General features: G+C 48.3%; 1 protein-coding gene across 1 annotated transcript in view; it reads right to left on the bottom strand.

Annotated features, from left to right (window-relative positions):
• Nucleotides 1-372: 372 nt before the first annotated feature.
• Nucleotides 373-17,210, bottom strand: part of REN (renin) — a 92,283-nt gene continuing 75,445 nt past the window's right edge. The window contains exons 8-9 of the mRNA XM_086923473.1: nucleotides 3,910-4,008; nucleotides 373-3,269 (exon numbers count right to left, since the gene is read on the bottom strand). Of these exons, the coding sequence (XP_086779599.1) occupies nucleotides 3,108-3,269; nucleotides 3,910-4,008 (261 nt within the window). The 3' untranslated portion in view covers nucleotides 373-3,107. The remainder of the gene's footprint in view (nucleotides 3,270-3,909; nucleotides 4,009-17,210) is intronic.

The following is a 17,210-nucleotide window of genomic DNA, read 5'->3' as shown; positions in this document are numbered from 1 at the left end:
GGACAGGAACAGACTAATTTGCATACAGCCAGGTTCTGAAACTGGGATGGTGCAGTGAGCTAAAAAACGGTGTTGGATCTAGCCCTGATCTCTTGACTGGGTGAGAGCTTTCTGCTTAATTCAGAGACTCTGTCCCTCACCACCCCTTGTTGTAAATATGTCCTCTCCAGACATAGCATCAGTATCACCCTAACATCTTCAACATTACCCATCGGGCCCTGCCTGCCTCTGCTTACACTTCCCATGCAGCCTGTTGCACACATATTTGGTTTGAGTTGGAGAGAGAAGCAGCCCGCCCTTCTCTTTACAGAAGGCAGTTTATGAGGAATCAGGGTAGAAACAGAAGAGTCAAAGATTCATACACACAATATGTCAGACGATAAACAGAGGTCTTTATTGGAAGCAGGGTGTATCCTAGGCCTCAGACAGCAACTCCACGTCAATTTAGTCAAATGTATGTAAAAATATCCTCCATATAAATATTTAGTGGGTCCAGGTTAAAAATCTTGCAGCCCAGCACACCTGCCCTGCGCCTGGTTTGCTGGGCACCTTCGGCCTCGCCTACTTCAGAGCATGGCGTAATATCGGACTTGGAACTGTCTATATAACATCTCATCCTAACATGTAGTATTCTTATTTGTTTTCATTTTCGCAAAGGGGACTATTCATAAAGGTAAATCTGCAGGCGGAGATCTCCAGGTAAAGCGATTTGCCTGGATGCAAAGCTGAGCCTAGACGCAATTAATTTGCAAACAGTGGGTGCGGATTTACACCAGGTAGAAGGCATTCATGTCCCCACCCCAGAGAAATCCCTTTGTAGAAGTACACATTGGAAAGAACATGAAACGGGTATTACCTAGAGAAAATAACACACTAGACAGTCATCTCAAGTGGAAGCACATAAATTTAGCCCATACTCTGGGTCATGTCCTCTTCTCCTTGTGCTGCCAGAGGTGGTGACAAACATTAGCTGCACCCACAGACTCATACGTTTGTGGGTGTTCCCAAACTCCAATCCATACCCTTTCCACCTCGGAAAGGGTAAAAAACAATGTGTATTTGTATAGAGGGTACTGTTGAATGGAGATCTGAGCAAGCATTTACACTATCCCGCAACTGCAACTTTCAAATGTAACCCTGGGAATATTTCTGAATTCCAAGAAGTAGGAAATGTACGCTCAGGCAGAGACCTAGATCTTCATATATAGTTTTCCTACTTTTTTGGGAATCCGGCTGTGTGTGTTTGTTATGATGTTGCAGAGTGTGTGTTTAATGTAGCGTTAGACTTGAGAAGAACTATAATGTTAACAAGCTACATATCTGTCATTTTCTAAGTATGAGCATGTTGGAATATCGATATTTTTACGATGTGTTTGTATGGGTGTTTGTAATGGGGATAGTTATCTGACCTTTTTAGATTTTTAACAATAAAAAAAATCACAATGTGATTTGTGTGGACGTCCGTGATATCTATAGATATTTGACAATTTTGAAATGAATTTGATTTCTCTTATTCTTTATTTTCAAATATACTTACAATGCGGTTTGTGTGGGTGTCTGCAATGTGTAAAGTTACGCTACATTGTTTTTTTGATTTCTTTTATTTTTCTTTGTGTTGGTGTTTGTACGGGGACTATTTGTACCTGCCTCAACTGATTCCTGTAGGATTCTCTTGCTGCCCCTGAGATTCCATGGGGGATGTGCGACATACTCTGTGGTTTTTCTGGAGTAGGGCATCTTTGGGCTACACTACTACTAGAGTAGATGAGGTTGTTACCAAAGCAAATTGAAACTGACATACCCTTTTGTAAAGTGTGTGTCCCTTCCTGGGCCCCTGCTTGATTTTCCTTTTCTGATTTCCACTTTGTGGTACACGTTCCTCGTTTCCAGCCATTCCCCCTTTGCGTTTCTCACATTTACACCTAAAACATGAAACCACGTGTGTGTAGTTCCTCACATTCTTGGCAGAGGATTCTTCACACAAGTGCGAGGAGAGGCTTAGATGTAGATCCACACCCATATCTTTGTGAATTCCATGCACAAATGTATGAAGTAGTAATTCAGAAGTATACACACACATAAATGTCTTTCTGAAGTGCCCCCTAAATGTTGAAATATGCTCAGTTGATGCATCATAAACATCCCAATGACTTTGACAATCCGGCTATTATAAAACGCAGAAATTATTCTGCATGATATCCACAAAGTTCTTATTTAAAATTGTTAAACCTCTTTTTATTAAGTGTTTTTTATCACCACTATAATAAGCTTGAATAACAATCGCAACCCCCTGTCTTATAAATGTGAACTGGAAATGGTCCTCAGGGTTTGATGCCACAGAGAGGCCTAGCCCTGCATCTGTGTGTGAAGATAACTGCTATCCTTAGCTCTTAATAGAATCAGTGGAAGAGGCTGCTGGTTGGATCTTTGTCCTTTACAGTCTCTTTGACAGATACAGGTGGACATGTCTGCAAATCTTCTCCTTCTCCCAAGGTCTTACAAATATGGTGCAATTTCTTCTGGAGTGTTTCCCTTGCCCATGGGCCCTCAGAGTAGCTGGATAGGTTTCCTGAAGGCTGTCCCTCCCTTCCTCCAAGTCTTGTGCATTAGTATAGGTGGAGTGAGTCTGTGGAGGACTCTCCGTCCCCAAAGGTATGCCAGAGTGGTACTGGTGGAATAAAAGTAATTGATTTCCTTCCGTAGGGGTCTCATGATTAGTTATATGTAGAGTGGCCTCTGGAGGGTTTCCAGACTTCAAACTTTCACAGAGACGGTCCCTTTAGGAGCCCTGTGGAGAGTTCCACATTGCCTGGACTCTTGGAGAGTGGAGACAACATTGGTTTTCATTTGGGTCTTGTGGACTAGTAAAAGTGCTGGGGCTCTCCGGCAGAGTTCATCTCCTCGAGGAAGGTTGCGCTGATCAGAGGTAAGGTCAATGTTGCTTCCATCCTTGGCAGGGAGAAGTGTCTGGATACATGTCTCATGAAGAGATCCCTCAGTCATTGCTTGGAGTTGTGGGTGGCTGACTTGTGAGTGGGAGGTGGAATCGATTAGAAATTGGATTGGGTTGGGTGTGGTGTATGTGGCTGTCAAGGCGGGAGACAGCACTAGGCAGATGTAGCAAATCCAATTCTGTTATTTCGACGATCGAACTCTGTATAGTACTGTCCAATGAAGCTGGCACCCAGGACCCACAGCGGCCCGGTAGGGGGTGGGATGTCCAGACCAGAGAAGGCCACAGCGCAGACCTCCTCACCAAACTGGGATTGCTGTGAAGAGAGGAGAACACAAACATGGTCAGAACAATGGTAGCGCTCTAGGGATGCAGGGCTCAGGATAAAGAATGTACAGAGCTTAGTTAGCATCCTCCAGTGATGCATGGCTCAGGAAACGAGCAGGAAGAGACAGAGAGAATATCACCGCAAAAGATGGAGAATCTATGGTATGAGTACAGAAGTGCAAATTCTGTCGCCTCTAAGTATGGATCAATTTGGTGATAGCTTCAGTGGTAGAGTGTCTGCCAATTTTAGGACTAGGTGAGCTCTATGGACCGATACAGGGATATAATACTGCCAAGCCTATTGCTGGTAAATTTTTAGGAGATTCACATAGATACAGGCCCTTCATCCTTTAAGGTTGGATAAACTCAGGAGAATGGCATGTCAGCATAGGACAAGCCACCTCGTGGCCGGCTGGAGATACTTGTGAGATAAGGAAAGGGATACCTACATCACCTCTATATTTTGTGACTCATCCTGGTCAAGCCCCACCAGATGTAACATCCTACTTGAAGATTTCCTGGAATCCCCCAAACCCCATCCTGAATGTCCAGATACCCTAAAACTTTCCCTGGAAAGACTCTCTATTACTTTGCTGCCATGTCCCTGCCCCAGATTTGAACCAACTTACCCGAAGGATGTAGGCAGGCCCTTTGAGTGTGTAGGCATTCCCGCCCATATGGAATGAGATATCCGGTAGCTGGTGAATCTTGTCGCAGTCAACAATATACTGTGGAAAGGAATGTTCAACTGTTATACAAAGATCATCGTCTAGAGAGAGTTAAATTAGCTTGAACATGCATTTTTCTTCAAAAGGCTGCTAACAATGGGCACTAATTGGAATCTGAATGTTTAGATTTTATTTAACTTTTATTAATACATTGCTCCTAAAGCAGGAAACAATGGTAGGGACCACAGGAATTATATTATTCTCTGAAAACAGCGTTTACAACATAATTTTTGTATGTACTACATTCACCAATTAAATTGCAATTTTCACGAAAATATTACATTTAACTCAAATGGATGAAAATACTACTGCCAGCGAATGTGGCACATAATTTGACCTTTCTGAAACATAATGTAGATAATCTTGCCTCATAATTTGGTTCTCCGTGCTTTAAATCCTAGTATCCCTGATGATGCTTCAAGTGACTAGGGGGCTGTCATTATATTGCTGAAATCTTTACTTCACAGGGCCTGTGAAATATGTTTCTCAGTGAAATATGGGTTTTTGTATCCCTGCATAAGTATACAAACATGTAATATCTACAATATGTTTACCTAGTAGAGGGTAAACCCTTCGCAGTTATTTTTTAATCCACCCTTTAGTGAAAGTCACCTATCCCACAGCCTCCTTCCAGGCGAGCAGGCGATGTGGTAGGTGACTATACCTAACACCACATGGAAAACATTTTATGTCACAGTTTTGATGCAGGCCCATGCTCCTACTTAAGGGGCACAGAGTTTACAATTGTAGGGTTGGATTAAAAAATAACCGTAAAGGGTTTACCCTCTACTAGGTAAACGTAGTGTATATTAGTCTCACGACTATGCGTGAACAGGTTGGTAATCAATTGATACCTGGACCCCCATCCCTTAACAAGGGTAGGGATAGTGTTTCTTCCTTTCTAAACAACCCCTTGTCCTGCTGATACGCCATAGATCCCTCCTGGAACTAGGGTGTGAAACATGTCGATCCACATCACTTGCACTTACCACTAAATTGTGTTTCCTCATTGGTAGGAATTTACAATTTAGTTACTGTATGTAACCCTACCATGGGTATCCAGGAATAAAATTCAACCTCAGGGTACCTCCATGGTATGTTTAAATCCACCATTTCACTTGTTCCACACACCAGCACTCACCATCACGGCATTCTACTAAAAGATCTACGCCAAAGAGCCCTCTCGTGGAGCACAAGGGGTATTGCAGCGCCGACCCCACAAGGAGCAAAACGCCCAATGATGCAGCCTGACACCTTCACAGGTGTGTGAGGGCACAACTTCCTAAAAAAGAGGCAGCAGCTGTTGGAATGGCATCATCCTCTGTTCGTTGGGGTATGCCTTACATGTCACTACACTGAGGACTGACCCAAGAAAATGCTGAATCAACTGTGGGTGCAGATGCATTTTCTTGGCATTGATGGTTGAAACCTAAGTTGTGAAGAAGTAACGCTACTTCTTCACTGTGTGCTAGGCATCGTCGCTTGCTGCTGCTCTTGATCAGCCTTTCATCTAAATATGGTAAAAGGGGAATGGCATTTCTGTGAAGGTGTGCTGCTACGGCTGCTAGACCCTTGGTAAACAATCTTGGAGCTGTAGTGACTCCGAAATGGTAACACCTTGAACTGGTAATGTTGGTCATTTACCGTGAAGCAAAGGTACAGTTGATGTGCTGGGTGGATTGTGATATGAAAGTAGGTGTTTTCTGATCCAGTGTTAACATGAAGTTGCCTTGGTGCAGCAGGGGAATGACATCCTATAGCGTGGTCAAATGAAAGTGTATTGAGACGAAGACCTGTTGAATGGCTAGAGGTCGAGGATTGGCTGGAGTGAGCCATTCTTTTTAGGGGTTAGAAAGGAAGAGGATAAATATACGCCTACACCCTGTTGGTGTGCTGAAACTGGTTCTGTTGCACCCTTTTGAAGGAATGCCTGAGTCTCTTCCTCCAAAATATATAAGTGGTATGTGGTGGTGGGTTGTGATGTCGGGAGGCGCATTTCAAGGCAGTAACCTTCCCACATAATGGAGAAAATTCTCTGATCTGAGGTTGAACATTGAGGAAGGAGGTGCCTCTGTCTTCCCCAATAGATGTTGGATAGTTGGGGGAAGGAGGAGTCACTACTTTGCAGCAGAGGTGCCCCTGTCATTGGCTTTATAGGCCCTTTAAAGAAAGACCTTGGATATTGAGGGGCCTGCAAGAATTGCTGGATAGGCTGATTAGGTGGCCTCTGAATGGAGCCCACTGGTTTGGCTCCGCCCGCCTGACCTGGGACTGGGGGAACTGCAGGGCATACATGGATTTTGCAATTTCTGCATCCTTATTTCCTTTCTCAAGCATCTGGTCGACCTGAGGTATTAAAAGATGCTCGTCATCACATGGTACATTTAATAGGTTCACTTGCAACTCTGGCCTAAATCCTGACATCCTAAGGCAGAGGTGTCTGCGAAGGAGGGTGCTGGTATTCATCCTCTCGTTTCAGTGTCCGCTGTGTCAAGGGGGCATCTGATAGTAGTATTACTGATGGTTTTGTCCTCCTCTACCAATTCTTGTCCCCTTCTTCGGTTGGCCTCTGGTAGGTGCTATGTCAGCTCCTCCCACTGGTGTCTATAATACCTGGAAATGTGACCCACCGAGTTGGCAATGCCCTAATGTGTGTCTACCCCAATTACCTACTCATTTGCCTGTTGGCCCAATCTTCTTATACTCCATGACAGGAGGGGGAGCGTCCCTCTTGGCCTGAGTAGAAGCCCTTTGAAATGCAGTGTGATCTACCAGGGAGTCAGGGTATATTTGCCCGCTAATATAAGCTGGGTCATTTTGAGAAGGTGTGCCTTTTTCTTCCATACATGGGGTTACCATTGTAGCCTTTACTGGATCCTTGAAAGTTTTCAATTTAAGCATCCCCTTAAGCATGGGCAAGTAGTGTATTGTACACCTTGGTTTCGGATAAGGTCTCATCTAGAACGTGAGAGTAGAAATCTTGTAGTCACTTCCAACTGCTCTGTCTGGAGGGTTTAGTCAGTGCCTGGACACTTGCAAGAGTGGCCGTGTGCTTTACAAATACCCCTGTAACATAACATAACATAACATAACATAACATAACATAACATAACATAACATAACATAACATAACATAACATAACATATAACATAACATGATTTCAGTGGGGGCAGCTTCGACTCCAAAGAATATTTCTAGGCAGCTTGGTTTGATGCTGAGTGCAGCTTTATGGTACCTCGGGCTGAGGGGGCAGGACAGCTTGATGAGCTCTGGTGCCCTTGATGGAGATTTTGTCAGGTTGATACCATCTCACAAGTCCTTGAACCCGAAGACTTCCAGCTTGGCTCTGGGTTTGATGCCCAACTCCGCTGTGTGTTTGGAGGTGTTCGACTGACCTATAGACTTGACACAAACATGCGGTGTAAACCTTGTTTTTGGCTCCGAGGCTGTCATGTGCTGCTCCTTCTTCTTGAGGTTGTAGCTGTCAGGGAAACACACCTCTGTCTCTTCTGGTGCTTGGTGCGGTGGGATGCTGTATGAGCTTCCTTCTTCCTCCTTGGTCCTGGTATAGCCGTGGCACCAAAATTGTCAGGTGTCCCTGAGGGCACTCGCCTCTGCATGTTGTGCTACCTTCAAGATTTCTTACAGCAAAAGGTGGGACAAGCATCGCAGAATATCTCAGCATGCCCCTCCCCCCTACCCACCTACCTATGACAGATGCTTTTGCGCGCAGCGTTCACGCGCAGCGGTTGCGCCCCAGTTGCGCCGAAGGTGCGCCAAAGGTAAGCCCGTCTACGCCCGTCCGCGCCGAGCCCGCGCCCAGCGCCAGACCCCCTGGCCCCCGTTCTATCCACCCCACCCGCATTACATACTCCGCCTCCACCCTCTTGGCCCTTAACACCGGCCGACTCCCCAACTGCGCCCTAGCCGCACCTGGACACACCCATGGACCCTTCACATGCAACTCCTGCAAGTTTGACAGCACCAAAACCAACTCCCCATCCACGAACACCAAGCAAAGATCTGACACCAACCACCTAAATTGCATCCTGCTCAACACCCGCTCGGTCCACAGACACGCCATCGACCTCTGGAATCTACTAGACACCATCTCTCCAGACGTCGCCTTCCTAACAGAAACATGGATGAACGCCTCCTCAGCCCCAGACATCACCATCGCCATCCCGGAAGGCTACAAAATCATCCGAAAAGACCGCACCAAGCAAACAGGAGGAGGCATCGCTATCGTCCACAAGAATTCCATCCGCATCTCAACCAGCTCTGACGTCAACCTTGCTAGCGCCAAACACCTTCACTTCCAGATCTACACCGACCCCAAGACCACACTCAGAGGCACCCTCCTCTACAGGCCACCAGGACCCCGTGCACAATTCTGTGAAGACATCACTGACTTTATCACCCCACACGTCCTCCCCTCCGTGGATTACATTCTATTGGGAGACCTCAATTTTCACCTGGAAAAGAGCATCGACTGCAACACCACCACCCTTCTGGACAATCTCGCCAACCTCGGACTCAAACAACTTGTTAATACCCCCACCCACATTGCAGGGCACACACTCGACCCCATCTTCACCTCCAGCAAACATATCTCCTTCAGTCACACCACTGCTCTCCATTGGACGGACCACAGCTGCGTTCACTTTGTCTACAAAAAGACCACAACCCACAACTACCCCCAACCTACTCTGCGAAGAAACTGGAACAAAATCACCATCGACCAGATCTCCTCATCGCTTCTTCAAAACCCCCCTGCCCACTCTTCGAACGCCAACCAAGCAGCCATTAACCTCACTCAATGGCTAACCAACAGCGCCGACATCCTAGCACCCCTGAAAAAACGTCAAATCAAACTTGGCAACAAAAACGCCCCCTGGTTCAATGATGATCTTAAGAAATCCAAGAAACTCTGTCGGTCCCTTGAGAAGGCCTGGAAAAAAGACCCAAACACCAGCACCAGGGATGCCTTCAAAAATGCCACCCGCATACACCACCAACTGATCCGGACTGCCAAGAAAGCCGCCTTCAAAGACCGACTTGACAACAACGCACACAACAGCAAGGAATTATTCAACATCGTCAAAGAGTCTACCAACCCCACTGCCAACTCCAACGACATCACTCCCTCTCAAGCCCTTTGCGACTCCCTAGCTTTGTTCTTCCACGACAAAATCGCAGACATCCACAACAGCTTCGACTACCAACCCGGAGACCAACCCACCCAACCTTCCGCCGTACCTTCACCCCCCTTGAACATCCTTAATGACTGGAACCCAATCTCCACTGAGGACACCATCCGCCTGATGAACTCCATCCACTCAGGATCCCCCACAGACCCATGCCCTCACCACATCTTCAACAAAGCAGATTCCATCATAGCACCACACCTCCGAGACGTCATCAACTGCTCCCTCAACTCCGCCACCTTCCCGGAAAGCTGGAAACACGCCGAACTCAGCGCCCTTCTGAAAAAACCCACAGCGGACCCCACCGAACTCAAAAACTACCGCCCCATCTCGCTTCTTCCATTCCCGGCCAAAGTCATCGAGAAAGCTGTCAACAACCAGCTCGCCGCCTTCCTCGAAACCAACAAATCCCTCGACTCATCACAGTCCGGCTTCCGAGCCAAACACAGCACTGAGACCGCACTCATCGCAGCAACAGACGATATTCGAACTCTACTGGACAATGGAGACACAGTTGCCCTCATCCTCCTCGACCTCTCCGCAGCCTTCGACACAGTCTGTCATAGCACCCTGTTACAACGCCTCAGTAACATCGGAATCCAAGGAAGGATAGGATAGGATAGGATGTGGATTTATAGAGCGCGAATTGTTGCCCGGAGGCGTCCAAGCGCTGAGAATACCAGGTCCCACCAGGGGAAAAGAAACACAGAGGGAGGGTGGGAAGTTTAGGCTGGATGAAATAGGAAGGTTTTTAATTGTTTGCGGAAGGTCGTGAGATTAGAGTTGGATCTTAAGTGCAATGGGAGGGCATTCCAAGCCCTCGCCGCATTGTAAGAGAAAGACCTACCTCCAGATCTGGATCTCCTTACTCTCGGAGTGACTGCTAGGAAGGACTGGTTAGATCTTAGATTCCTGTTGGGCCTGTAATGGTGGATTAGGTCCTGTGTAATCCTGGGGCCAGAGTTCCAGAAGGACTGGTGGGCTATGCACATGGCTTTGAACAAAACTCTTTGGCGCACCGGTAGCCAGTGGAGAGTGACTAGCCCGGACCTAACTGACTGTCTGTGAGGGATGTCAAGTAACAGACGTGCGGCGCAGTTCTGCACAATCTGCAGCCTCCTCAAGGTGGATTCTGGGGCTCCGAGGTAGAGGACGTTATTAAAGTCGAGACGGGATTGAATCAGGCCTTGTACCGCTGCTTGCTTGGCTTCCATAGGAAGGAGGGGGAGAATTTTCTTAAGCATCCTCATGATGCCGAAGCAGGTGGCCGAAAGTTTGGTGGCTTGTACGTCAAAGGAGAGAGATCTGTCCATCCATATTCCCAGGCTTTTAATGCTGTTTTTGGGGATAGGTGGAGGGCCCATGCTGGGTGGCCAAAGGGTGGGCGGGAGGCTGGGGACGGAGTTGCCGAGGACCATAAGCTCGGTTTTGTCTCCATTTAATTTTAAGGATGATTGGGACATCCAGGATTTTACCTCCTCTAGACACTCTCTGAGTCCGCACTCTACAGGTAGATTGGCCTCCTGTGTCAGGGAGACCACCAGCTGCGTGTCGTCCGCATAGGAAATGATCTTGATCCCAAACGGACGAACGACATCAGCTAGTGGTCTCATGTACAGGTTAAAGAGTGCCGGGCTCAGAGAGGATCCTTGGGGGACGCCGCAGTTTAGGGGAATGCTGGTGGAGACTGAATCACCATCGAACACCTGAAAAGATCTATCTTCCAGGAAAGACCGGAACCAGGTCCACGCTTTACCCTTGATCCCGACCTGGGCCATGCGGTCCAGCAGGGTGACATGGCTGACCGTATCGAAGGCCGCACTGAGATCAAGGAGGATCACTGCCACTGATCCTCCCTGATCTAAGATTTTCCTGGCCTCCTCGGTGACCATGAGGAGGGCGGTCTCGGTCCCATGTTTGGGTCTAAAGCTGGTTTGGGTGGGGTCCAGAAGAAGATGAGTTTCTAAAAAGTTGGTAAGTTGGAGATTTATGTATTTCTCCAGGACCTTGCTCGCCCAGGGGAGCAGGGATATTGGGTGGTAGTTGCTCATATCCGTAGGGTCTAGGCTGGGCTTCTTCAGCAGGGCCTTCACCATGGCCTGCTTCCAAACTGTAGGAACTATGCCAGTGGAGATGGAAGTGTTTAGGACGTCCCTTAGTATGGGTAGGATGGTTTGTGCAGCCGCCATTATTATCTCTGGGGAGGCAGGGTCATTAGGAGAACCGGATTTGACTTTGCGTGCCAGAGACTCCAACAAGACAAGTTCCAGTGGAGGAAAATGGGACAGCGTGGGTGGTTGGGGATTTAGAACTGGTTCAACGGGATGTGGAGATGTAATGGGCGGAGGAGGGTTGATCAGGGGGAAGGCCGAGTAGATGGAACTGATTTTTTGATGGAAAAATTCGGCAACTTTGTTGCAGTGGGAGGTGGGTTTGTCCACTGGTAGGCTGGGGGGGGGGGTTTGGTTAATAGTTTTATGGTTTTGAAAATTTCCTTCGGTTTGGATTTTGCAAGGGTAATTTTCTCCGAGAAGTAGGCGGCCTGGGCTTCCTTTATCAGACTTTTGTAGTTGCTGATGGCTTCTCGGTAAAGAGTTTTATGTACAGATGAATAATCGGTTCGCCAACGTCTTTCGAATTTCCTACAGCACCGTTTTTTGTCTCTCAGATTCTCCGTGTACCACGGGGCAGTTTTGTGGAGACGTTTAAGAGTGAATTCCTTTTTCGGGAGGGCAATGTCGAGAGATTGGGAAATCCAATTGACGTAGGCCTGGTTGGCTGGATCGGGATTATCCGTGATCAGGGGTCGGGTCTCTGTAAGAGCATTGGTCCAATTGTCAATCATTAGATGGGACCAGGCTCTCTTGAGTCTAGTGGTGGGGGCGGGTTCGGGGGGTTAAGGATTGTCCAATTGATGGGGATCAGGAAATGATCCGTCCAGGGAAGGGGTATGGGAGGACTGGTTAAGAGGTCAGAGCAGTTGCTGAAGACTGGGTCAAGCAGATGGCCTTTTACGTGTGTGGGCAGGGTGACTCGTTGTGAGAGCAGCAGGGCTGCTAGGTCGCCTGTTAAAGTCGAAGCGGTGAGGTCAGAGAGCGAGTCAAAGTGAAAGTTAAAATCACCTAGCAGGATGAAGTTGGGTGAGGAGTTAATACGTTCGGAAACATTTGTGGGTAGGCTGACGTGGAACTGCCTGGGGGGGCCTGGAGGTCGGTAGATCAAGGTGCCTGAAAGGCAGTTATTGGGGGACAGTTCAATGTTGAAGGTGAGGCTTTCACAGTCTAGAATGGTTTCGGCGACCACTCTAAAGTTGAAGTGTTCTTTATGTATTATCGCTAGACCTCCTCCCCTCCCTTTTGGCCGGTCCTGGCGCAGGATTTGAAAACCCGCAGGGAGCGCAGCTATTATGGCTGGATCGGCTTCCGGGGAGAGCCAGGTTTCTGTTAAGAACAGAATGTCAGGAGAGTGTTCTTCTATTAACAGCATTATTTCGGTTGTATGTTTGGGGAGGGAGCGGCAGTTCAGCATGAACATCCGAAAATGGTGGAGCGGTTTGGGGGTAGTGGTGGGTTTAAGGAGTTTGTGGCACTCTGGACAGAGGTGGGGTAGGTTGTCAGCAGGGTATCTGTGACAGCTGGGATTAACCGTGGAGGCCTTCAGACTATGAAGGAGGTCCGCGCTGTAGAATATGTGTTCGGTTGGTCGGGGGACAGGGGATCTGGCCCTTGGCCCGGACTCGGCGCGGACGAGCGCAGACGAGCTTGCCTTATGCGCGCCTTCGGCGCGCATTCGTCGCGCCTGCTGCGCTCGTACGCTGCGCTTCCTGTGCATGCACATTAGGAAAAGCACTGGAATGGATTACCTCGTTCCTTGCCAGAAGAACCCAGAGAGTCCGCCTCCCACCATTCAAGTCAGAGGCCACTGAAGTCATTTGCGGCGTGCCACAAGGATCCTCACTCAGTCCCACCCTCTTCAACGTATACATGAGCCCCCTCGCGGCCATCGCACGACAACACAACCTCAACATCATCTCCTATGCTGATGATACCCAACTGATCCTCTCACTCACCAAAGACCCTAACACCGCCAAAACCAACCAGCATGAAGGAATGAAAGAAGTAGCCGAGTGGATGAAGCACAGCCGTCTGAAACTGAATTCTGACAAAACAGAAGTCCTTATCTTAGGCACCTCCCCCTCTGCCTGGGACGACTCTTGGTGTCCAGAGTCCCTCGGAAAAGCACCCATCCCGACGGACCACGCACGGAACCTGGGCTTCATTCTGGACTCCTCACTCTCGATGACCAGACAAGTCAATGCCGTTTCATCTTCTTGCTTCAACATTCTTCGCATGCTCAAAAAAACATTCCGCTGGATCCCCACCGAAACCAGAAAAACGGTCACCCACGCACTGGTTACAAGCCGACTGGACTACGGAAACACCCTATACGCCGGTACCACCGAAAAACTTCAGAAAAAACTCCAACACATCCAGAACGCTTCAGCCAGACTCATACTAGACATCCCGCGCAATGACCACATTTCTGGTCACCTGAAAAACCTCCACTGGCTTCCCGTCAATAAGAGGATAACATTCCGCTTCCTAACCCACGCACACAAAGCACTTTACGAACTTGGACCCGAATGCCTCAACACACGACTTTCCTTCTACACCCCCCCCCCCTCGCCAGCTACGCTCCTCAAACCAAGCCCTGGCTGCTGTACCTCGCATCAACACAACCACCATGGGAGGAAGATCCTTCTCCTACCTGGCGGCTAAAACCTGGAACTCACTTCCCATTCACCTTCGCCTCACTCAAAACCACCTAGCATTCAGAAAGCAACTTAAAACCTGGATATTCGACAAATAATTTCCCACCCCTCCCTAAGCGCCTTGAGACCCTCTGGGTATGTAGCGCGCTATAAAAATTTTCTGATTTGAATTGAATTGAATCTTGAGACCGTTAGCCCACAGAATTTATCCTTACACCTAGTACAAAAGTGGAAGGAAGCATGTTCCATTCCATTGTTCTAGGTGCATTCTTGAGAATTCTTGATTAGAGTTCGATAAAAATGATGGTTCGAGGTCATGATGCTTGCAGGTGCCCGGGATAGTCGTCCTTTCTGGAAACCCATTGATGTGAATGCAGCCTTCCTCGATGCAATGGGTTGTTTCCTAACACAGAGCTGGGAAGAGAGCTGCTGGACCCAAAGAGGATCAAAGAACTCAAAACATGTAGCGTTTAAACATGTCAGTTTTGGAGTAGCGTTCCCGACCATCTGAGCCTGATTGCAGAAGAAAACAATCTGGGGTGGAAACAGTGTGCTGTTGCGTTGTGGACAAAGGGTGGAGTAACAACAGGCCTTGTGACTCGAATTTCATCACAGAAAAACAAATTAAAGATGTCATGATCCAACACTAGATGGCAGGAATATGCAGGGCACGTGTATCTACAGCCACACATGCTGCATATATATAGTGCCTAGTTGGCAGAAGGCCCACTAGGCACCAGGGATTATGAGCAGTGGGAGGTGGGGTGGGTAAAGGTGTCCAAGTGGAAAAAATCAAAAAAATAAAATATTTACTTGCAGCTGGCTGCGTCGCACTCTTCTCCTTTCTTCTCCAGGCGACACAGGCTGCCAAAATGCCATGTGGCCAATCCTGAAGCTGCTTGGACCAGCTTCAGAATTGGCCTCAGTGTTCTTGATTGGCTCTCCAGGACTGACTGTGAGTCTGTGCCTGCTCTCTCTAACCCAGCTGTGTTGCTGGGTTGGAGAGAGCTTTCACTGCGCATGATGGTTTGGCCGGCCTGAACGGATGGCCAGACTGCCATGTGCAGTGAAGGCAGTGCATCTACCACTCCCCTCAGTCACCACACCTTGCCCCACCCCCAGGACTGGGCAAGAAAGGAAAACTAAAACAAGTGTTTATCATCGTTTTATTTTTCCTTTCCTGCCTTTTTTTTGGGAGGGCGACCCTCCTCCGCCATAGTGGAGGAGCTGCCGCTGCTCACACCGCCAGCCAAGCAGTGTCCACAAACACTGCCTGCCAAGCACCATCCATGCACACCATCAGCCAAGCACCAGTCCACGCACACTGCCAGCCTAGCGCCAGTCAATGCACGCCACCAAGTAAGCACCAATCTACGGACACCACCACCAAGCACTAGTCCACACACACACCACCAGCCAATTGCAAGTCCTTACACACCACCAGCAAAATGCCAGTACCCACACAGTCGGCCAAACACCAGTATGCAGACCATCAGCTGAACTCCAGTTCACAGAGAAACTTTCCCTGCTATCAAGTGGTTTTCAGCCCCCTTTGGGGATCAGATGAGGCAAAAGCATTGTTGATCTTCCCCCAAATGGGGCGGAAACAGCCAAAATGTGTCCTAGAAAAAATAAGGCAGTGACCCTTGTCTATGGGACCGCTCTCCGACATGCACATACACATATCCCTGGTGTCTAGTTGGATTTCTGCCCCCCTGTGGGACAGATATGGGGTAATAACCCCCATCTAGCCTACAAGGGTAGCAGAAACACTGTCCAATTTGTGTTTGGGGGCAATGGCATGTCCATATAGGGAGGCCCCCACCTCTACGTATAAAAAAACATAATCCCTGTTGCCTAGTGGGCTTTCTGCCCCATAGAGGGGGCAGATCTGGGGCTACTGCACCCATTGCCTCCCACGTAGGGTAAAAGACTGTGGCAAATTGTTTATGGGTGGGGACTTTGGAATGCCCATTCTAGGAGGCCCCCATCCCAGACCTACAAAAAAAATAGTCCCTGGCGTCCTAGTAAGCTTTCTGCCTCCCCGGGGAGGCAGATCAGGGGCTATTGGCCCTAACTGCCCTCGGGGGGGGGGGGCAGAAAGACTGTCCAATTAGTTTTGGGTGGTGTAGGGGCATTGGCATGCCGATTTTGGGCAGCCCCTACCCCTATGTATGAAACATATTCCCTGGCTGCCAAGCCCAGGACCAAAAGCACAGGTGCCCCACTATCTAGCATAAAAACGCCTGGTTTTGCAAAGGGGTCACCTGGGATTTTGGTCATGGGCTCGGGAGCCATCTAAGGAAACCTACCAAATCCAGACAGTTCTGAAAACTAGACACCCTAGGGAGTCGAGGAAGGTGCGGCTTCCATGGATCCCATAAAGTCTTCCTACCCAGAATCCCCTGCAAACCTCAAATTTAGCTAGAAACAAAAAATCACATATTCCTCACTTTTCTGTGTGGGAAAGTTTTCAGATCACCGGGCCGCCACAAACTTCCTACTGCTCAGCGTTCCTCCAGGTCTCCCAATAAAAATGGTGCCTCACTTGTGTGGGTAGGCCTAGGGTCTGAGACAGTAAATGTCCCAAAACGTACTGTGGAGTCTTCAAAATTATTGATTGCAAAACTACCTGGTTTTGCGATGGAGTCACTTGTGTTTTTGGTACCGGGCTAAGCCGGCATCTCCAGGAACCAACCAAATCCAGCCATTTCTGAAATCCAGACACCCAGGGGAGTCCAGGGAGGTTCAGCTTGCGTGGGTCTCCCAACATTTTCCTACCCAAAATCCCCTGCCAACCTCCAATTTAGCTTTAAAAAATCATGTTTTCCTCACTTTTCTGTGTAGGATCACAGCACCGTCACAACTTTTCTACCACCCAGCCTTCCCCTCAGTCTCCCTAGAATAATGATACCTTACTTATGTGGGTGGGCCAAGAGCCTGCGACTGAGAAGGGCCAAAAACTTAGAGATTTGAGGGGATAGCACAGCGAGCTCTTAGGGCTATATTCTTTTAATGTACGTTTTAGGCTGGCTCTGCATAGGACACCCACACAAGTGAAGTATAATTTTTATTGGTAGGGGAATGCTGGGTGGTATAAAATTTGTGCCAGTACATTGATCCTTCGCAGAAATGTGACTCCCCTGAGTGTCTAGTTTTTGGAACTGTCTGGATTTGGTAATTACCCTAGATGGCCACCAAGCCCAGAACCAAAAACGCAGGT

Source organism: Lissotriton vulgaris, chromosome 5 (assembly GCF_964263255.1).
Source record: "Lissotriton vulgaris chromosome 5, aLisVul1.2, whole genome shotgun sequence".
NCBI classification, from domain to species: domain Eukaryota; kingdom Metazoa; phylum Chordata; class Amphibia; order Caudata; family Salamandridae; genus Lissotriton; species Lissotriton vulgaris.
The sequence above is the reverse complement of the archived record's forward strand: the minus strand, read 5'-3'. Positions and strand labels throughout refer to the sequence as shown.